The 20,653-nt window shown below is 40.0% G+C and overlaps 1 protein-coding gene across 1 annotated transcript in view; it reads right to left on the minus strand.

The window, feature by feature from the left end:
- Positions 1-20,653, minus strand: part of kif3a (kinesin family member 3A) — a 53,067-nt gene that overhangs the window by 10,677 nt on the left and 21,737 nt on the right. The window contains exons 6-15 of the mRNA XM_078230692.1: positions 17,439-17,578; positions 14,919-15,116; positions 12,780-12,954; positions 12,602-12,697; positions 11,742-11,750; positions 9,761-9,917; positions 4,700-4,880; positions 3,847-3,957; positions 3,367-3,492; positions 2,062-2,115 (exon numbers count right to left, since the gene is read on the minus strand). Coding sequence (XP_078086818.1) covers positions 2,062-2,115; positions 3,367-3,492; positions 3,847-3,957; positions 4,700-4,880; positions 9,761-9,917; positions 11,742-11,750; positions 12,602-12,697; positions 12,780-12,954; positions 14,919-15,116; positions 17,439-17,578 — 1,247 coding nt within the window. The remainder of the gene's footprint in view (positions 1-2,061; positions 2,116-3,366; positions 3,493-3,846; positions 3,958-4,699; positions 4,881-9,760; positions 9,918-11,741; positions 11,751-12,601; positions 12,698-12,779; positions 12,955-14,918; positions 15,117-17,438; positions 17,579-20,653) is intronic.

Raw genomic sequence — 20,653 nt, forward strand, 5'->3', positions numbered from 1 at the left:
TTCTAGAAGGACAGAATTGACAAGTTATGCTAAATTTGTATTGAATCTTTATTAGATTACACTTGGGAGTATTGTGTGCAGTTCAGGCTACCATATTATCAAAAGACTATTGAATCACTGGAGAGGGTAGAAAAAAGATGTACAAAGACGATACCAGAAACGCAAAGTTATATCAGTAACTCCATTTAACGTGTGTTCCCAATAGCAGGTTCTCATTTTAGAATGGTTTGTGACACAGGAAAGAATCCCAAATAACACTACTTCCATTTTTGTTTTAGCATGGTTACTGCACACGCACTAAGAACTAAGTTGTAACAGCACATGTTCAGTCTTTTTCTTTTAAAAACATAGCGCCCTTCGCTTTCTCAGATTGTTCTCTCCCCATCCCCCCCGGCCCTTCTGTTCAATACTGCCTTCCCCCGACCCTCCCGCTCATCACTGTCCTCCCCCAACCCTCCACTTCCCCAATCCTCCTGCTCGCTGCTTCACTTCCCTGACTCTTCTGCTTGCTGTTTCCATCCCCAAGCTCTTGCTGCTTTTTGTTTACTACCCCTCTCCAGATTCCTTGCTGTGAGAAGGCACTCAAGGAAAGGATGGTGATAGCAAGGGAGGAAGCTCATGAAGACAGGCAGAAGCGGGGGAAGGGTTTAGTGACCAGGTGGTGGGAGGGAAGCATTAAGTAGGGAGTTCGGGGAGGGCGTCAGCGAGTGGGAGGAAGGGAGAGAGAGGGAGGGGAACAAGGAGCAGGATGAAATGAAGGAGAGAAGTGTCAGGGAGGAAAGCAGTAAGTAAGGGTGGAGCAGGAGAGGGATGGTGAGTGGGAGGTAAGAAGTAAGTTAGTACAAGTTAAGATGTTCGAAGATTTTTAGGCCAATAGATTTTTAATGTCAAAATTACAGGTCAGAGAAGTGATTTCGTTGAGCACACTTTTTCTTGACTTTTTTTTTAGGGTAAACTCTAGACGTTTCAAACGAGCAATAGTTACACCCACCAGGAAAGATGGCTGAGGGGAAAAATTAATAGAGGTTTTTAAAATGATGACATGTTTTGTCATGTTGCCATTTGTGAGGAAGAAAAAAAACAAGAGGCCACTGTAGGCCAGTCAAAGACCCCAAAAGGGAATTGAAGAGAAGTTTATTTAACTAGTAGAGAGGATGCAAAACTCATTGCCACATGGAATTGTTGAGCCATGGAAGTTAAGGGGAGGCTAGATATGCATTTGAGAAAGGATGGAATACAGAGTAATATTTAGATGAGAAAGTATGCATGTGGAGCATTAAAGTTTTTATGGACTGGTTGGGCCAAATGGCCTGCTGCTGTGCTGAATATTCTAGCTAATTCCACATAAAACAAAACTTTAGCTAATGCTTAAAAACACTGCAACCACATAATTGTTATGATTAACAGACAAATGTCTTTATTTCCATATTTATAGTCATAGAATCCCCACAGTGCGGAGGGAGGTCATTTGGCCCATGAAGAGTACACGGACTCTCCCTGAACCACCCCTTGCCCTATCCCCATAACCACACACATTTATCTCACTAAACCCCCCTAACCTTCACATTTTGGACAATAAGGGACAATTTAGCATGGGCAATCTGGCTAATCTGCACATCTTTGGACTGTGGGAGGAAACTGGAGCACCCGGAGGAAACCCACATAAGAAGAAAGTGCAAACTGAACACTGACTACCCAGGACAGTTGCCCTGGAATCGAACCCAGATCCCTGGCATCGAGGCAACAGTGCTAACCACTGTGCCACCATGCTTTAAAACACAAATAATGCACTATGGATTGTAAAGGATTTTATTAGTACACTTATCAACAAATAACACCTTATGGAAGCTACTATATATTTGATATGTTTCTTGATTTAACAGTACATTAAATCTGAGCTATATTAATGATATTTAGAGTTAAGTGTATAGTAAAAAAAATAGAAATACTGCAACTCTTGTTGACAGTTCTAAAAATGTGCATCATTCTTTGGCCAACGTAAATCTTGCATCAGTAGAGTACAAAATTTGATGTTTTAATTTACTGACTGCACAGACCTACCAGCTGCCACTCTCCAATGTCTTCATTCCAGTGCACATAGTTCTCAATCATCTCCTAGATGGAATAAACATTTATTTAAACAAACCTGCCATAATAAATACAAGATGAATAGTAATCCAGTTTAGTAATTGGTTTCTTCTGATAAATCATGATGGCAAAAAGTCATCAGGTTCCAAAGAACCTTATTATCTGCAATTCAGTTACCATTTTTCCAAATTATGCAACTCCTTACTAAACTAACCAATGTCAAAGCTTTGACAAAGGGTCTTCTGGACTCTAAACGTCAGCTCTTTTCTCTCCTTACAGATGCTGCCAGACCTGTTGAGGTCCAGCATTTTCTCTTTTAGTTTCAGATTCCAGCATCTGCAGTAATTTGCTTTTAACTAATGTCAATTTCTTCTTAACTGATATAATCACTGACTTCCCTAAAATATTAAATACAATTAACAACAATTAACATTGTTTTTATTGATAAATACCTGGAAGATTTCACAATGAGCTAAATACATAAGGATACATCAGAATAAACACCCAGAATTTAGATCAAAAAGATTGGTTTTAAAGAACAAGAGAGGTAGTTAAAGAGGTTGAGAAGCATAGGGAGGGAATTTCAGAGCTTAGGGTCAAGCCAGCTGAAAGTTCAGCCATCAGCAGTGGAGTGCAGTGATTACAATCAGAGAAGCGGAAGAGGCCAGAACAAGAAGAGCATAGAGACCTCAAAGATTTGTAGGGCTGCAGGAGGCTACAGACATAGGGAGAATTTAGATAATGTTATTTGTTCTAATGTAATGCCCGAAGTATTTTTATGTGGTATCTGAAACAGCAAAATTTCAAAATATCCAAATAAAAGTTATTTTAATTATGGATATATATTCAAGTTCCATGCACTAAATCTGCCTAATTGATACCTCACATGGTATACAAAGTTGAAATAGCATGAGTTGAATGAGTGGCATAAAAAAATTGTTTTAAACAACATTGCTCCTAATTAGGTTTCAAAGAAAATGCACAAAAAAAAGGATGGCCTTCAAAAATAAGAAAATCTTTATAATTTCAAACATCAACATCCACAGAACAAAAATGTCAATTTCCTTTTTGTCCCTGTGCTATATTTCAATTTAGACTATTTTCTATTAAAAATTCAAAGACCCACACATGGGCCAGTGTTGTCCATTGTTACGGAAAACATATTCTTTATTCATGGAAGCTGAAACAAACATTGTCCCAAGGCATGAGTGTCAAGTATTCCATTTTCCATCACCAAAAGCCCCAACATAAACAATTCATTAAGAATCTCTGTCTAACCTGGTACTCTTGTGGAATAAAGTTGTCAATAATGAGCATCTGGAGACGGAGTTCTCGGCTCAGTTGTCTTATATTCTCTAACAGTCCTTCAATTTCACGTTGATGTTCTTGCTGCAGGTCTGCCATCTTTGAATAAAAAGAACAGACTAGTGTAACAGAACTATCATTATGCCATGAAAAAAAACCTGAACAATTTAATGCAGAGAAACTGGGTAAAGGTATCATCTCCAGTAAGACTCAACCTCGACTAGTTATGAAACAAGGTCAAGTGAAGGAGCTTTACTTTCACGTGGAAGAGTTGATTCAATACAACGGAGAAGGAAAGTATTTTGGATCGTTTCATAATACAGTTTATTCACTTGTGGTGCTTCTTTCATTCTCATATGAAGCTCGAGTAATGTTTTGGTACAATAAACAATACTATAACATGGAAAATAACCCAAAAATCACAGCAGCTCCTCCATAACTGTGTCTTCTCACCTCAGATTTTGCTGCCATCAGCATCGTCCAAACTTTCTTCAGTTTCTTTGTCTTGCCCTGGGCCTCCTCCTGCAAACTGGTGTACTTCTCCTCAATGTCCAAACGTTCTTGCTATTTATTGACAAAAAAAACCAATAAACCACAAAGGGACAATAATTTATTATTTAGGGTAGCCAGTACCAATATGTGCAGATGCAACACTTTCTCAGAATTGTTTTCTCTTTACTAGTTACTTTTTACTAGTAGGAACTAGTAACAAGGACTTTACTAGTAGGAACATTGTTCGCAAGAATTACACCGAGAACAAAATTTATGGTTATCCTACAACACACAATTTACACAGCACGAGAATTTGTTGGTCAGCGCGGGAAAAAACAAGGAAAGATAGGACAAGATAGGCAAGCAGGATTTGGTGCAATTGAGGAGCAGGTGGCTTGAGTCAATGTGGAGATTTGCTAAAGAAGTGACTGTATGTATATGGAGTCAGTGGTTGCAATGTTATTTTCCATATCAAATAAATTGATTGTTTTACTATTCTGAAAGAATAGAATACTGATACCTAGATACTCCAAAAGTTGTTTATTCACCCAGATTGCACAGCAAAACTAATGTCCTACAACCTTGAAATTTGTCTTTTTAAATTAGGAGAACTGCATAAAATAGCCAAGGTCTAAAATATAGGACATCACCAAGACTGAAAACAGTAGACAGTAAATCAAGAAGTGGGATTTAAGTGACACTAAGCTGGAGCTTCAAAGGTTTGTAAACTGTAGGATAACAGCAAGACTAAGTGAGGTAGAGTTTCTATTTTGTGGCAAGAAGAAAAATGCATTAAGAATAGTAATTGCATCACCTCTTTTTCCTCTAGCTCTTTCCGAAGTTGCTCTGCACGATTCCGGCGCGCTTCCAGCTCACAATTTGATTCATCCAGTAGTCTTTCTTGCTCTTCAGCTTTGGCCAGAAGGTCCACTCCTCCCACAATCACCTTCTTCTCTAGAGCAGACAATTTTTCCAACAAAGTCTGATGCTCCAACCTTAAGAACGTCAGTGAATGGATCCCATTATACACTTTTATTAAAAAAATTAAGATGCAAATTCTCATCAATGAGAGCAGAACAATACAAATCACTATAGGTAAACTGTGGTATTCTTAAAGAAAATCAAAGTACTGTTGGACTATGAGGCATTGCGACTCAGATTGACCTGTGATTTTGTACTTGTTAACTTTGATCAATGAGTGAAAGCAACCTCCATAGAAGGATGGGTGCAGACTTAAGAATAGCAAATCATTACAAAGGAAAATGAAATTTGGTCAAAATACCTTAAAGGATTCTCATGATAACCATATTCAGAATTTCACATTAGGAAATGATATCTTGGCACAGCCTTCCAATCACTGGAGTAAACTTTTTTTCAATACAAGCAAAAACACTTTCTGTAACACCTTTTACACAATCTTTTGAACAGCTTCTTGGCACATCACACAATGCAGGGTTTTAAGGAGCTCAGATACCAGCTCATTTTTGTTCATCTGACTGTATGTTTTCAATCTAGTTAAATGTAAATTACCTATTAAAGGAGACACAAAATAACTTGTTGCAGGTAGTGTATCTATGCAAGGAGTCAGTCACATTCATTGACAGTAGAGTTTTAACTCTTATCACAAATGCTGTAATGGTCGAGCAACTAACCAATGTAGTAATTAGAAAATAACAAAGCTTTGATCGAAATGCACATAAGATAGATAACGGGCAGGATGTTACCAGCAAGGAGGCGTGGGGGGCCATAAAACATTCAGGAAAGGCAGGGACTGGAGTTCCCATTGTGTCCTCCATTAATGGCATTTTGCCAGCAGTGAGATAGGTGAAAGATGGCTGTCCAGTCCAGAGGCCAATTAATCCACTTAAATGGCCAAATAATGGCCTCTTCCTCCCACCACTGGTGGGCAGGACCTACGTTACAATGGGAGGCAACCTGCTGAACCTTGAAAGCTTCCCAACATGTTTGGGGTGGTGGAGGAGGAACTCCTAATCATGAAGGGCCTCACTGCCTCCATAAAGTAGCAATAACGCCTACACCTACGAGGACAACTCCCCCTTCCCTGCTCTCACCAACAACCACACCGGAACCTGCCCAACTCAGACCCCGCTTACCTGGTTGGGAGGGAGGCTTGCTCCCATGACATCCTCCATTAAGTGAGGTCACAGTAGTGGCCAACATTCTGGATGATGCTGCTGAAACTGCAAAGTTGCTAGCCCTCATCTGGCAACTCTTGGGAGGGAGGGCATCTTTCAAAGTGACAGAAGCCTCAACAGTAACTAATTAGTTGAGGCCTCAAACGGCTGAGGCAAGGTTTCTCCAACTTTTGGCTTTGTCAGGCTCTTCATTGCTCTGACAAAATTCTAGCCAGTGAATTGAGCAGAAAGAATACAGCAAAAGGGACACGAGAGAAAAGGGAATAGAACTGCAATGGAAGAGCTGGAAAGGATTTTGCTAGAAAGGTGGTGTGGGGCCCCATGAGGATAGGTGGGGAAGGGGGCGGGGGGGGGGGGGGGCGTTAGAGATCCCTTTGTGTCCTCCAACCATGGCATTATGTCAGCAGTGCAATTGCATGGAGAAGAAAATCCTAATCCTCCAATCATTGACATGCTAGCTACATCTGGTGGACACAATTAGGTATTGTAAATACTTCAAATACGATAGCAGCAACAAAACTGATAACACCAGACATAGTCATAGCTTTATGAAATGTTTAAGGAAATTCTATTCTGTACTGATAACGTCCCCAGATATGCAAGTGTAGTTAATCAACTGCAATACTAACAGTGCATTTTAAAGAAAAGCAGTTCTAGATTTCAACAATGTAACCATAAAACTGAGCACTAAAGAAAACTGCACATAAATCTTGCACTTGTGTACGTCACCCACATTTCTATGTCCTCATTTATGATCAACATGTAAACTAATTCATGTAATTACACCTCACTCATAGCGGTGCTGCTGCAGCACTTTTATTCTGCATACCTGTTTCCCATTCTATAATCCAGAGAAATACACATTTTCCAAATTAGAGTAGGTTTTGCTACTAATGCGTAATATGAAACATTGCATTCAGTCCTTTTATTTTATATACAAAATTAAAATAAGGATCGAATGAAACCTCCAACATTTAACCTCACTTCACCTGGAGACAATACCTAGTCTTGCAATGCAATGTCATGGAAAATTGACTAGTTACATCAGAAAACTGTTGGCAGGAAATGTAGTAAAACAAGAGACTCAGACTTCACTACTAATGGTCATAAACTTAAGTTAAAAAACTGTCCTTCACCATCACTGGCAAATTCTCCATGGCAACACCTCTATACATCAGAGTCCACTTGCCAACCAATCTCATATTGAGTATATCTGTATGGCTCATATTGAGTATGGCTATATTGGCAGAGTCCACTTGCCAACCAATCAGCATTCTCTTCTCATACAGCATAAATTTGTTGAATATCCTTGCATTTCATTCTAGCGATTGTCCTGGTAAGTGCAAGACAAAACTTTGTCATGCCTCTTTTTTTCAGCAATACACAAATTCTGTACTACCAAATGACAAATACACAAAGTGCTGGATGTAAGAGCAGAGTGATAATGTTACTGGACTCATTAGTAATCCAGAAACATGAGCTCAAAACCCATCAAGCCAAGTTTAAATTTAGTTGGCTAAATAAATCTGTGATGAAAAGCTAATGGTGATTGTGAAACTCCCAAACTGTAGTTAAAAACCCATTTGGTTCACTAAGGCCGTTTAAGGAAAGGATCCAGTCTGGCCTATTTCTGACACCAGATGCACTAATTTGGTTGACTTTCAACTGCCCTCTGAAATGGTTGAGCAAGCCACTCAGTTGGATTAAATCACTCAAACAAGAATAAAACTCAGCAATCCATTCAGTATCAACCCGCTGACCCAACGTAATAAAGACAAACCTAGCCCAGTCACTGCAAAGTGCACCTCACTACTATCTGGAGACTTGTAGCAATATTGGTAGAGCAGACCAGTGAAGAAACAGCATGACATTGTCATACTCTCAAAATTGTACCTTTCAACCAGACTTCTTCAACACCCTGAAGTATGCTTGTCCAACCTGCAAGACAGTCCCACCAGAAGTGGGCGGCACAATGGCATAGGAATGGAATGGCCAAGTGGGAGTCCTCAACATTAAATCCAGGCTCTAAGAAGTCTCAAGACATCAAGTCAAACCTCCTGCTGATTGAAAACCATCACCCTCCTTTAACTGATGAATCAGCTCCTCCATGGTGAACAACACTTGGGAGGAAACACAGAAACACGTCATGCATGCTGGGAGGGGGACCTCCATCTCCATTACCATGGGAGACTTGGAAGCACCACTGGTGATCAAGCTGGCAGAGTCCTGAAAGATACACAAGACCGTAAGATATAGGAACAGAATTAGGCCATTCGGCCCATTGAATGGCGGAGCAGACTCAATCATGGCTATAAGTTTCTCAACTCCAATCTCCTGCCTTTTCCCCATAACCTTTGATCCCCTTACCAATCAAGACCCTATCTAGGTCTGTCTTAAATATACTCAATGACCTGGCCTCTTCTGTGACAATGAATTCCATAAACTAATCACCCTCTGGCTGAAGAAATTCCTCCTCTTCTCAGTTCTAAAGAATTGTCCATTTATTGAGACTGTGCTCTCGGATCCTAGTCTCGCCAACTAATGGAAACATCTTTTCCACGTCCTCTATCCAAGCCTTTCAGTATTCTGCAAGTTTCAGTGAGATCCCCCCTCATCCTTCTAAACTCCATCAAGTACAGACCCAGAGTCCTCAAACTCTGTCCATATGTCAAGCTTTTCATTCCTGGACTCCATGGTGACGTAAGTATGGATGTCAGAAGTTTGTCAGTTTCATAGGGTTATGATGACAAATACTGACAGTTTTCCACTCATCAACGCAAAACCAGGTACTTATATACTGAGCCAGATTGGGTCATGAGTGAAGAATAAATGGCAGCAGCCTTCTAATAAGCTTTCACTTGCCCATTGACTTTCTGCAGCCTTTTGAACAGCAGATTGTAGTGAGCCAAACATTTAAACAATGCAGTGTTCTTTATAGAGAATCTGCAATCTGTACGAACAGGTAAGCTATTCATCCCTTTAACAGTTCTTCAATCTGGATTGATTAATAAGCAATACAGAGTCTAAACCAGAAAGTGGTCAAGTTCCAACAATGAATTCAATGTCTAATTAGGTAGGGGAAGCAAAATAGAAAAAAAAAGGGAAACATGGGTTTGAGAGAGAAAAAAAGAGCCTTAAAGAGTAAAAAAATGTATTTACATTTTTGGTAATCCCCAAAAGAATTAAAAAGATGAGACGTCCACTTGTAAAAGTTAATTTTCAGTGTCAAGGAGGTTGTTTATCACTAATTAGGACTTACCACAGTATTAAGAGTGGTTTCACTGGAATGGACAAGGACTAACTTTCTGTTGAGACTTTCACCTGTATCTACACAGCAACCCAGAAACCTAAAGTTCAATATATTTGAATGGAAAGTCAGATGGCAGGATGCCATTTTCACGCAGCTTGCAAAGGGGCAATGTATCCTGGACAGCAACGTTAGGGAAGTTAAGCAAGAAAACCCTGTGTGTGCTCACCAGAATTTGCTATTCAATTTGTGCCCATCTCACCCTTACTTGTATAATCAGCATTCAGTACATTAGAATCAAGTCGATGTGGACCATGTTCAGTTTTATTCTTTTAGCCAATGAAAATAAACCCATTTCTGTTAATGTTTTTATTTTAATGTAAGCCCATGCTTCTCTCAATGCATTTTACTAACTTTAGTGACTTCAATCTCAAAATCATTCATTCATTGAGCTTCAATATTGTCTACTTACTGTGCTTTCAGCAGGTCTTTCTCTCTCTTCTCTAGTTCTGCTCTGGCTTTGTTCCTTTCTTCTTCTTCCATGTCAAGCTTGGCTTCAAGGACTTTTCTTTCTTCATCAATCTTTGCCTGCATTTCTGCCATCTTTTCAGGAGATACTTTCTTTCTTCCTTTAATGCAAAAAAAACTTTCAGCTCGCTGAGCAAATCACATTCATATTATGTCAGTCGAATGACCTGGATTAGCACAACTGTAATGATGTGATTAAACACAAATTAAACCAATGCTTAAGTCTTTGTTTTGTTTCAAAATGAACACCTAATTTCAGTTATGCATTTTCCACATTAGGGAAGAGCTGTCAGCTGATTATTTTTGTACCTGGATATACTAGACTGTCAAGTAAAGGTTGGAGCAACTGGGCATGAGGCCAGCTGGGGTACTTCAAGTGAAGGCTGCGTCATGCCAAGACAGAGATGTTCAGCTGCCTGAGCAGCAGACATGGCTGGGTCAGGTAACACTAACAAGCAGTCTTGACTGAAGAAAAATATTTAATGTGAAGAAGTTGGAATAGCTCACTGCACGACACCAATATCACCAATGCAGATAATAGAAGAACATTAAGAAAATTCAAGTAAAAGAACAAGCTCCAGAAAGGAGCAACTCCAAAGACATGTTAAGGTCACTGGTTAAAAAAAAATATTTGATGGAATTCCAACAAGAACACTTTTTTAGGTACTTCCATATTTTAGAAATTATTTTAAGCTGCTCTGTGTAAATTATATGAATTCTATTTTTAAAAGGTGTAGATAGTTGGCAAGCTGAGGGAATAAAACAGCTGTTCAAAGACATCAGGAAAAAATTAGGAATTTAATTAGCTTGTTCGTGACAGTTTTCAGTTTCTGACTGGTGGCTTTCCTAACAGTTTGCACTGGAATAAATCAGCATTATTAACTTTACAGATAATGGTTATTTGAGCTAATCAAATATAAGCAAACTGACATACACTCTGGATATGAGAGATTTTGAACCTCATGGATGATTTCCCTATGCATTACAGATATGCTAAGTGCAACACTTTCAAACATTGCTACATTACAAGCAGCCCTGCACTAAAACCATAGAAAGAGGAGGCCAATCAGCCCCTTAATTTTGCTGCACCATTCAATTAGATCATAGGTGGTCGAACTACCAGTCTGTGGTGGCAAACTACATTCACTGATACCATGTTTTTCCCAAATTTTGATAAACATGTTCCTTCAGTAAACTAGAAATGTGATTCCTTTAGGATGACCAAGTCAAATTTTGATCTAGGTTGTACTTGTTCAGTTTAATTTAGAATAAAATTACCACAGCATCACAGTACATTAATTGCTCAGTCTTTTTAGAACTACATCATACCACACCATTTTGGATTGCTACTCCCCTTCATTTTATTATATGAAATTCCAGGCATCCCTAAAGGTTTTAGAAAAAACATTATTCATGAAAAAATGAATTTGCTTTTCAGATAATGCAAGTATATTTATATAACCACTGTAATCTATTTTCTTGATTAGGTCTTAAGGTTTTGCATCTAAACATAATTGTTTTAAAATAGGAAATTAGAAATTCCATCAACTGTTCATTAGATAAACAATATGAAATGTTTCCTTTTAAGATTTAAAATAACAAGCCCACGAGAAACTAGGGCCACTGACAATCTGACTTCTCCACGGTCCTGTGCTTCAGCTCTCCCTTGCTCTGCCTCCACACTACTCAACTTTATTTTCCCTTGATACTATTTTGACATTGCTTTTAGTTTGGTTTCTATCTCCATTCATTCATTTCTTCTTTTTATTGGTTATCAAAAAGGTTTATGATGCTCTACCAAAGCATGTACTAACATTGCTTTTAATGGCATCAAGTTCAGATCTTGCACAAGTTCCAAACCTTACAAAAAATATTTACAAAAAAAAATCCACTGAAAATAAGAACAAAAACATGAACCCACAAACCTGTTTGATCTTGAAGAAAGAAGTTAGGGAGCAGCAGGTATGCAACATGTGAACACAGCAGGAAAAAGACAAATTAAATCATTATTTTCCACATTTTAGATAGTCAAACAACAAAGACTTAAGTGAAGACTGTTACTAAAATGAAAAAAAGAGACAAAGGTTAATACAGTTATTGTATTTCACAATTCTTACCCAGAAACAACCCAAACCACCCATGAAAAACAGATCAGCAATTTTAAGTAGATAATATCATAAGCGGCACTCAATATAATTCAGTTAAACATAACTGTGGTTCTCACTGCTAGTGAGGAGCGGGGAAGATCAGAAATCATGCTCTCGCAAGTGAGAAGTGCAATTGGATCTTGAGATCCTGCTGGATCGCACGGACAGCAAACGTGGGCTCAAGATCACCCCAGTAATTGTGCACCACTAAAAAGAACAAGACTTTCAATTGCTCAAATTAGTAATTCAAGATGCAGCACTCAGGACAGCTAGGGATAGAAACTAAATGCATGCCTTCCCAATAACCCCTACAACCAGAAAAAAACAAAAACTTATCCCAGACAGAAAGATCTACCTGCATTACATAAAGACACCACATTACAACGGCAGCACAGTTTCAAAGGGTTAACACTTCTTGGCTTTATAATGATGTGACGTGCTTTTTTTAATAAATGCAGCACCATTACCCTTCCCAGTTCAAATTAGCTTAAATAGGGAAGGCAGAGACAAAATAAGACTTGAAAACTAATTATTGCTGACCACTGCAAATCTATTAAACATCGCTTACGATAACATTAAATTCGAATATTCCTATCCCCATTTGCATTATTCACTAAATATTCACTAAATATAAATACCTCTTCGTTTCTTTCTCTTCTCTCCACCTTCTCCACTTTCACCTTCTTCATCATCGTCTTCAGAGCCACTAATTTCTGAACCAGAGATTTCTTCCCCTGCAAATCATTAAAAATGCCAATTAATCACTGTCTTTATTTCATCAGTAGCCCAATATTCCTCTACATTATGGGTTTATACCTTCTTTCAGTTTATTCCTCAGATCCTCGATTTCTTTCTGGAATTGGCGCAATAATGCATCTTTAGGATCTTCATTAATTCTGGCTTTATTTTTGATATTCTTTGCTCTGTTTGCATATCGTAAAGTACTAATGGTTTCATCATAATTGTAATCTGCTGGTCCAATGTTTGCACACTGAAAAAAATGTGAATAGAAAAATTATGCAATTTCAAACCTGCATGTCAGACTGTCAGTCATAGTTAATTTGTTGGAAGGAGGTGTGTCCAAAGTGAAGTGAATAGAGCCTGGTACTAGGTTGACTACTCATCCATTTAGCTGCAGGTGGTTTCTAATCCAAGAAAGTCTTAGATCAAAAAGGAATTTAAGAGAAACCCACATCAGGGTAACTAAACTTCATCAAGAAAATAAATCTTCAACCTTTAAAAATAGTCAACTTCTCTTCAATTCTTTTGCAAAATGGAGAGAGGCAAAATAGCTCATCAGTTCCTATGAATCCTTCAGCTAATTACACTGGATTTTACTTTTACAATAAACCTTGCAGTTTAGATAAACTTATCACAACCCTTCTCCCTCACATTTACAGAAACAATTCGACATTATATGTGATAGATAAAAACTAAAGAATATTTTTAGCCCTTTGTAGATGTACTATCATATTCTTACAATTTTAAAGGATTAGGATAAAGGCATTACTATACATATTTAATTTGTGCAAAAAATGTGGGGTCCTAAATATCTATACACGAGAAGAATGATGGAACATGCCCAGGGAACTTTAGACAAGCCAACTTAAAATCTGTGGTAGGTAAGGTAATGGAATCCCTACTCAGACAATACAAGAACATCGAAAAGTGAAGAGACGTTATACTAAATTTGTATCAAAATTCTACCCGAGGGCTTAGAAGCTCAGTCATGCATAGATCAGACAGAGATCAATAGATTGAGATATTAAAGATATCACAAGATATGGTGATAATGTGGGAAATTGAGGTAGAGAATCAGCCATATCAGTTGAATAGTGGAGCAAGCTCAAGTGGCAAAATGGCCTACTCCTGCTCCTATTTCCTATGGTCCCTAACCTTGGTCAGACCATACATACTGTTCTGTTCACAAGATTATAAAAAGGATATGGAGGCACTGGAGAGGGTGCAAAGAAAATTTACAAGGATGACAGCAGGAATGTGTGGGTAGGTATATTTAATAATATATATATTATAGGAAATGATTAACATGTTAAATCTCTTCTCTTGAAAAAAAAGGGGGATGAGGATGTCATAATACAGGTCTTTAAATTATGAAAGTGATGATAGACTGGACAGAGAAAGAATGTTTCCATTTGTAGAGAAGAGCACAATCAGAAATCATCAATACTAGTCACTTAGTGACAATTAGAAATCCAATAGGGAGTTCAGAAGAAACTTCTTCAGCTACAAGTGGTGAGAACATGGAATCAGCTACCAAAAGGGAGCAGTTACCTTAAATAGCATAGATGCATTTAAGAAGAGGCTAGACAAGCATATGAGGGACAAGGGTACAGAGGATTACGCTGATAAATTTACGTGAGGAAAGATGGGAAAAGACTTGTGTGGAGCATAAATATCAGCCTGGAGCAGTTGGGATGCAAGTTTATTTCTGTGCCTCAACTCCACTTTTCCACAAAATCCCTTTTACCATTTAGTACCCAACAGTCTCTTAATATAAGAATCAAATAACTGCTTAGTCAGTCAGTTTTTAAAACAAGAAACCTACTGAATTACAGGAACAATTAGTTTATTTATCAGTGTCACAAGTAGGCTTACATTAACACTGCAATGAAGTTAGTGAAAATCCCCTAGTCGCCATACTCTGGCGCCTTTTCAGGTACACTGAGGGAGAATTTAGTATGGCCAATGCACCTAATCAGCACGCCTTTCGGAGATGCTGGGAGAATGTGCAGAGTTTGCACGGACAGTGACCCAAGTCGGGAATCAAACCCAAGTCCCTGGTGCTGTGAGGCAGCTGTGCTAACCACTATGCCACCAATAATTAGCTGCTGAAGTATATGCTGTTTGCTGTTTAAATGCAATCTAAATTCACAAAGTTGCATCAATTATTCTCAATGCGCTATAACATATGAATAGGAGGGGAAAAAGAATCACCATCATTGTTTTTGAATTGCCTCCCAATGAATCCTGGAGTAGACGTGTCAGTTTAGAGTTACGGTAGGGCACATGTGTACTTTTACCATCAACAAGAGCGGAGATAACGTTACCCAAGGTGGACAATGAAAGGTTGATCTTTGTTGCTTCTTTTAATCGCTGGCCTGTGGCTCCAGTTTTTCCTTGTCTTTCAGAACCCTGCAAGCAAATGAGATGGGGCAAATCTTTTGACAGTCAACATCTTTGTGTCATTATTGCTTCCCATATTTTGCAATTACAAAAGTTATTTCTGATATGCATTTCTAAAAATCATTTTATCTAAAATTAAAACAAAGTTTTGAAATGCACAAAACATTCATCTGCATTTGCAAAAAGACAGGTTTTGGATGTGCGCGTTTTGTTAGAATATTTTAATTTTGTACTTCATTATATCAACAGATATCACAAACATGAAAGACTTCATTTTTCTCCTAGATGAACTGCGTCTAAATACAAGATTGTTTTATCATTATTCAGCTTGCGAGAGAAATATTTGAAAAGACTGATCAATGCCTTGAATAGGCTACCAACAATAATAGTTCAAAGCATAGCTCTGGATTAATTCATTCATGGATAGATACAGCCGCTAAGGCCAGTAGTCTGAAAAGTTTAAATCAATTAGGCTAAAAAACATGTTTCTTATTTACAATACTTTTGTAGGCATATTAAAAATAATAGTTAATTTCTCATTGGATTTACAAGGGAGTAGAGATCATTTTTTTCTTCAGGTGAAGTGATTTTAAAAGGCAGTGGAATAGTCAAACAAGGATCATAGATGTAATTTATTCTCTTAGTTATACTTTTTATACTTCTATTATAAATTCCCATGTCAATGCTTATAATGGAAACCATAGACAAGCTTGCTATATGCAATTACTCCTTCCTGCAAGTGATATGGGAAGTGTTGATAAGGGACATATAGAGATGGAGCCAGTGGGAGGATGGAAACAGTGGGAGGGTAGATAAGGTAAGTATTCCACTGAATTCTAACTTAATGAGTGGAATTTCCCCATCCCGCCCATTGTAGTGGGCAGAGGCGAACCATGCAAAGGTCCATTGAGCTCAGGTGGGAACTTCTGGCCTTGGGGCGAGCGCAGCTGGAAAATCCCACCCAATGTCTTTCAGTTATTATTATTGATTATAAATATAAACGGAATATAAAATTTTGCAATAGAAGTTCATCCATTCATTACAAGTGTGTGTAATATCAAAAAAACAAGAGGAAAGAGACTTTCAGCTCACCCTGTGGACTCCCAATAACAATCCATCAAGCAATTATCTTTGGAATAATTTGACTTCATAATTTACTTGCCAACTAGTTCACTCATGCATTTAATGATGTTTATATTGCAAAAGCAGAAGACACAATTGTTCCAAGAGGAGAAAATCTACATTGCAATTAGGCAACAAAAAAATCCTTCGCATTAGGCACAGGTAGCAACTCGGGTTCGCAATTCAAATGGGCAGAAAGAAAACCTCCTGGCAACCTTGTAGGAAAAGTTCTCAGAAAAAAAAGATATTAAAAGAAAAATTGACATGCAGATATTGAAACATCAAACCATAGCTGAGGTAGCTAAATAAAAATAACAGAAGCAGAAATCCATCAAGAAATCAGGTCAGGACCAACACTGCTAGTTCTAGAATTTTGACCCAGCAACAATGAAAGAATGATAGCCCACATTCTTGCGCACAATGCCCTAATAGAAAGTACTCACGGTACACTGATGTTGAAAGGAATACATCCACACCTGTCCCAAGTCAAGCAAGTGGAGAGTATTCCATCACACACCTGGTTTGAGACTTGTGATGAGAGGTTTTGGGGAGTTGTCACTTTGCCTTTGCTGCCAAATATCCCACCTGCCGCCTGGCGTCAAGCCTCAGGTGGGTGTCCTACAGCAGCAGCCACGAGCTTCACAATGGTGCTGTCATTTAATAGAGTTGCTGACCTTCAACTTTTCATCCCTGGGGTTGTTAATATGCTGGCCTTCCCAAAATGAGGCAAAATGACACTGTCACTGGCTCTCCAGCCAGCCAGTGAGACTCCTACTGCCACCCACCACGAGAAAAACAATGCACAACTTGGAAAAGCATTCAAGTAATTTGTTGTGATTTTTAAACATTAGTTGAGAAATATAAACCATTATCCAAAGTGCAGAACCCGAGCAAAATTTCAAGAGATTAGATAAATCTGGAATTCATTAGGTGATGCTCAGCTTAAGGTTTTTTAAATCCTGAAAACTGCATAAGGAATGAACTTGAACAGAAGAAGACTGGAACGCAGAGGGTTAAATGTAAATGCAACTTGAGCTTCAGTAAGAAATAAATAGATTAGGTTATCAGAAATTGAAATGAAAATCAAGATATTAAGATACTGCAGATTCAGAAAAGCAAAGTTACAAGAGTAAGCCACAAATGCAGAAGAGCAAACAGGGTACTCTGCCACTTTATCAAGGATTCTGTAGATATTCTGCCAGTTCTTACTGCAAGATCAACGAGGTGTAGCTTCCCCATGCGAACATGAATATTTCCATCAATTCCTTTTTCACTGCACTCAATAGTAATTGTAAAAATAGCATGAGAACGGGAGCTGTGTTCATTCATATTTGTGGCACCCACAGAACCTAGAAAGAAACAGAAAGAACATCAATAGATCAGCATTTTTTTTAAAATGAGAAACGAAATAGGATTACTCAGTGTTATAATCCAGGTCTGAAACTCCAAGTTGTTTTATGAAGTCAGCTTAGACCACAAGTTTTGCACTTTGAATTTGGCGTGGGTAAGCATAAGAAGAGTGATTCTCCCAATAAAAATTTAAGTGTCGAATTTGTGTAAAAACTTGAGTAAATCATGCTTTTTACAGCGGGACTTTAAAAATGAATCTCCCACACACTGTGCACTAGTGTAAATCAGTGCAAAAATCGGGGGGGGGGGGGGGGGGGCTATCCCAGCTGGAGGGGCCAGCAGCATAGCACTGAGTGGGCCACTGCGCATGCACCGATCAAAGTAAAAGTTACAGCTTATTTATTAATCACAAGTAAGGCTTACATTAACACTGCAATAAAGTTACTGTGAAATTCCCCTAGTTGCCTGTTCAGGTCAATGCACCTAACTAGCACGTCTTTCAAATGTGCCGATCAGTGCCGAGGTCGACACATGCACAGTGGCCCCTGTCTGCTAATCTCCCGATTGCTGGGCAGCTCGCTTACTGGCCAGCCCCGCGACCCCTCCCCCATTGCCCAATTGCTGACCCCACGCCGTAGGGCAGTGCCAGGGGCCCAGGTTGGTACTGCCAATGTGGCAATACCCCTACCCCCCATGGCTTCGATTGCCACCCCCCCCCCCCCTTTACTCCAGCGGGCCAGGCTGCCAGCTCCCCATTAGTGGGGAGCTATGGTAACCCTCTGACCCCTCTGGAGTGAACCACTCTTAGTGGAGATGGGGTGGGGGAAAGAGAAATGAGGAGAGGCTAGCAAGCCCAGAGATTTTAGTCCCGGGCCAGCCTTGACACCCCCCCTCCCCAATCTCTCAACCCAACCCCCAGCCCTGATCTCCCCCTGCCAGCACCCCCGAACCTCCTCCGCCCCCCCCCCCACCACAAACCCCCCCCCCCCCCCCGCCACAAGCAGGCTGCCCCAATCGCTGGCCTCCCTTCCTCTGTGACTCAGCCCAGATGCAGAAGGATTCCCCCCCCCCCCCACCCACCAAAGAGGCCCTGTTCTCCATTAGGCCCTACCCCCTTGGCACTGCCCCATACCCAGCAGGAAGTGCCAAGGTGCCCCTAGGCATTGGCACTTTGCCCGTAGGGCAGTGCCAGGGGCCCAGGTTGGTACTGCCAATGTGGCAATACCCCTACCCCCCATGGCTTCGATTGCCACCCCCCCCCCCCCTTTACTCCAGCGGGCCAGGCTGCCAGCTCCCCATTAGTGGGGAGCTATGGTAACCCTCTGACCCCTCTGGAGTGAACCACTCTTAGTGGAGATGGGGTGGGGGAAAGAGAAATGAGGAGAGGCTAGCAAGCCCAGAGATTTTAGTCCCGGACCTGCTGATCAGATTTAAAACAGTATTTAAGAATAGAGGGGGGGATCTCATAGAAACATAGAAGATTATGAAGGGAATAGATAAGATAAAAGCAGGGAAGTTGTTTCCACTGGTGGGTGAAACTAGAACTAGGGGGCACAGCCTCAAAAAAAAAGGGGGAGCAGATTTAGAACCGAGTTGCTGAAGAACTTCTTCACCCAAAGGGTTGTGAATCTGGAAATCCCAGCCCAGTGAAGCAGTTGAGGCTACCCTTTTGAATGTTTTCAAGGCAAAGATAGATTTTTGAACAGTAAAGGAATTAAGGGTTATGGTGAGTGGGTGGGTAAAATGGAGCTGAGTCCACGAAAAGATCAGCCATGATTTTATTGAATGGCGGGGCAGGCTCGAGGGACCTGATCACCTACTCCTGCTCCTAGTTCTTATATAAATTAACATCCAAATAATTTATGCAGCTCCGTGCCGATTTCCAGATATCTGGCGCTGGGAGACTGACAGGGGCTGTGGCGCCCAGCGCAGAGCCTGCTAAATGGCCTCCACTAGAGTCTCCTGGCTTGCTGCGCTACTAAAGCAGCGCAGCGGAATGGGAGAATCTCCCCCAAGATGTTTCACTCCAGGTATGACCCACTAGGGAACTTTTATCAAACAAACTGTGTGCAGTATTGGTCCCCTTATTTGCGGAAGGATATATTGGCCTTGGAGGGAGTGCAGAGAAGGTTCACCAGGTTGATACCAGAGATGAGGGGTGTTGATTATGAGGAGAGACTGAGCAGATTGGGTTTGTATTCGTTGGAATTTGGAAGGCTGAGGGGGGATCTTATAGAGACCTATAAGATAATGAAGGGGCTGGATAGGGTAGAGATGGAGAGATTCTTTCCACTTAGAAAGGAAACTAGAACTAGAGGGCACAGCCTCAAAATAAAGGGGGGACAGTTTAGGACAGAGTTGAGGAGGAACTTCTCTCAGAGGGTGGTGAATCTCTGGAATTCTCTGCCCACTGAAGTGGTGGAGGCTACCTCGTTGAATATGTTTAAATCACGGATAGATGGATTCCTGATCGGTAAGGGAATTAGGGGTTATAGGGATCAGGCGGGTAAGTGGAACTGATCCACTTCAGATCAGCCATGATCTTATTGAATGGCGGGGCAGGCTTGAGGGGCTAGATGGCCTACTCCTGCTCCTATTTCTTATGTTATGTTCTTAAAGTTTAATCAAGTAGAGTTAACACATAGAAACAAACTTAGCAAGAATTTTTACCAATTACAAACGAGAGAAAAAACAACCATGGTATTGAATAAATCTTAACAGCTCAATGTGCTGTTCCAACCAAATAAACCTCCTTACAAACATGGGTATAGCACACAAAGTAAGAATGCTCACATGATGCTGGATCTTCTAACTCTGCAACACTTCTGAATTAGTCCTTTGGATAGGGAATTGAAACTCTGATTTTCCAGCCCTGGAGCTTCCAGCACCTCGAGATAGAAGTAGAGCCACTGCTTGCTTCTAGCTAGCAAATGACCAACAGCAAAATTTTCACTCCAAATAAAAACTAGCCAGCAGAATTTCTCATACCAGGGAGAGCCACAGAAATACTGCTTTTCAGGTTTAACTAAGCAGCAGCCAAAACTGAAAGTTAGGAACTCTTCCCCCTGACCTAT

The sequence above is a fragment of the Mustelus asterias genome, chromosome 16, assembly GCF_964213995.1.
Source record: "Mustelus asterias chromosome 16, sMusAst1.hap1.1, whole genome shotgun sequence".
Taxonomy (NCBI): Eukaryota; Metazoa; Chordata; class Chondrichthyes; order Carcharhiniformes; family Triakidae; genus Mustelus; species Mustelus asterias.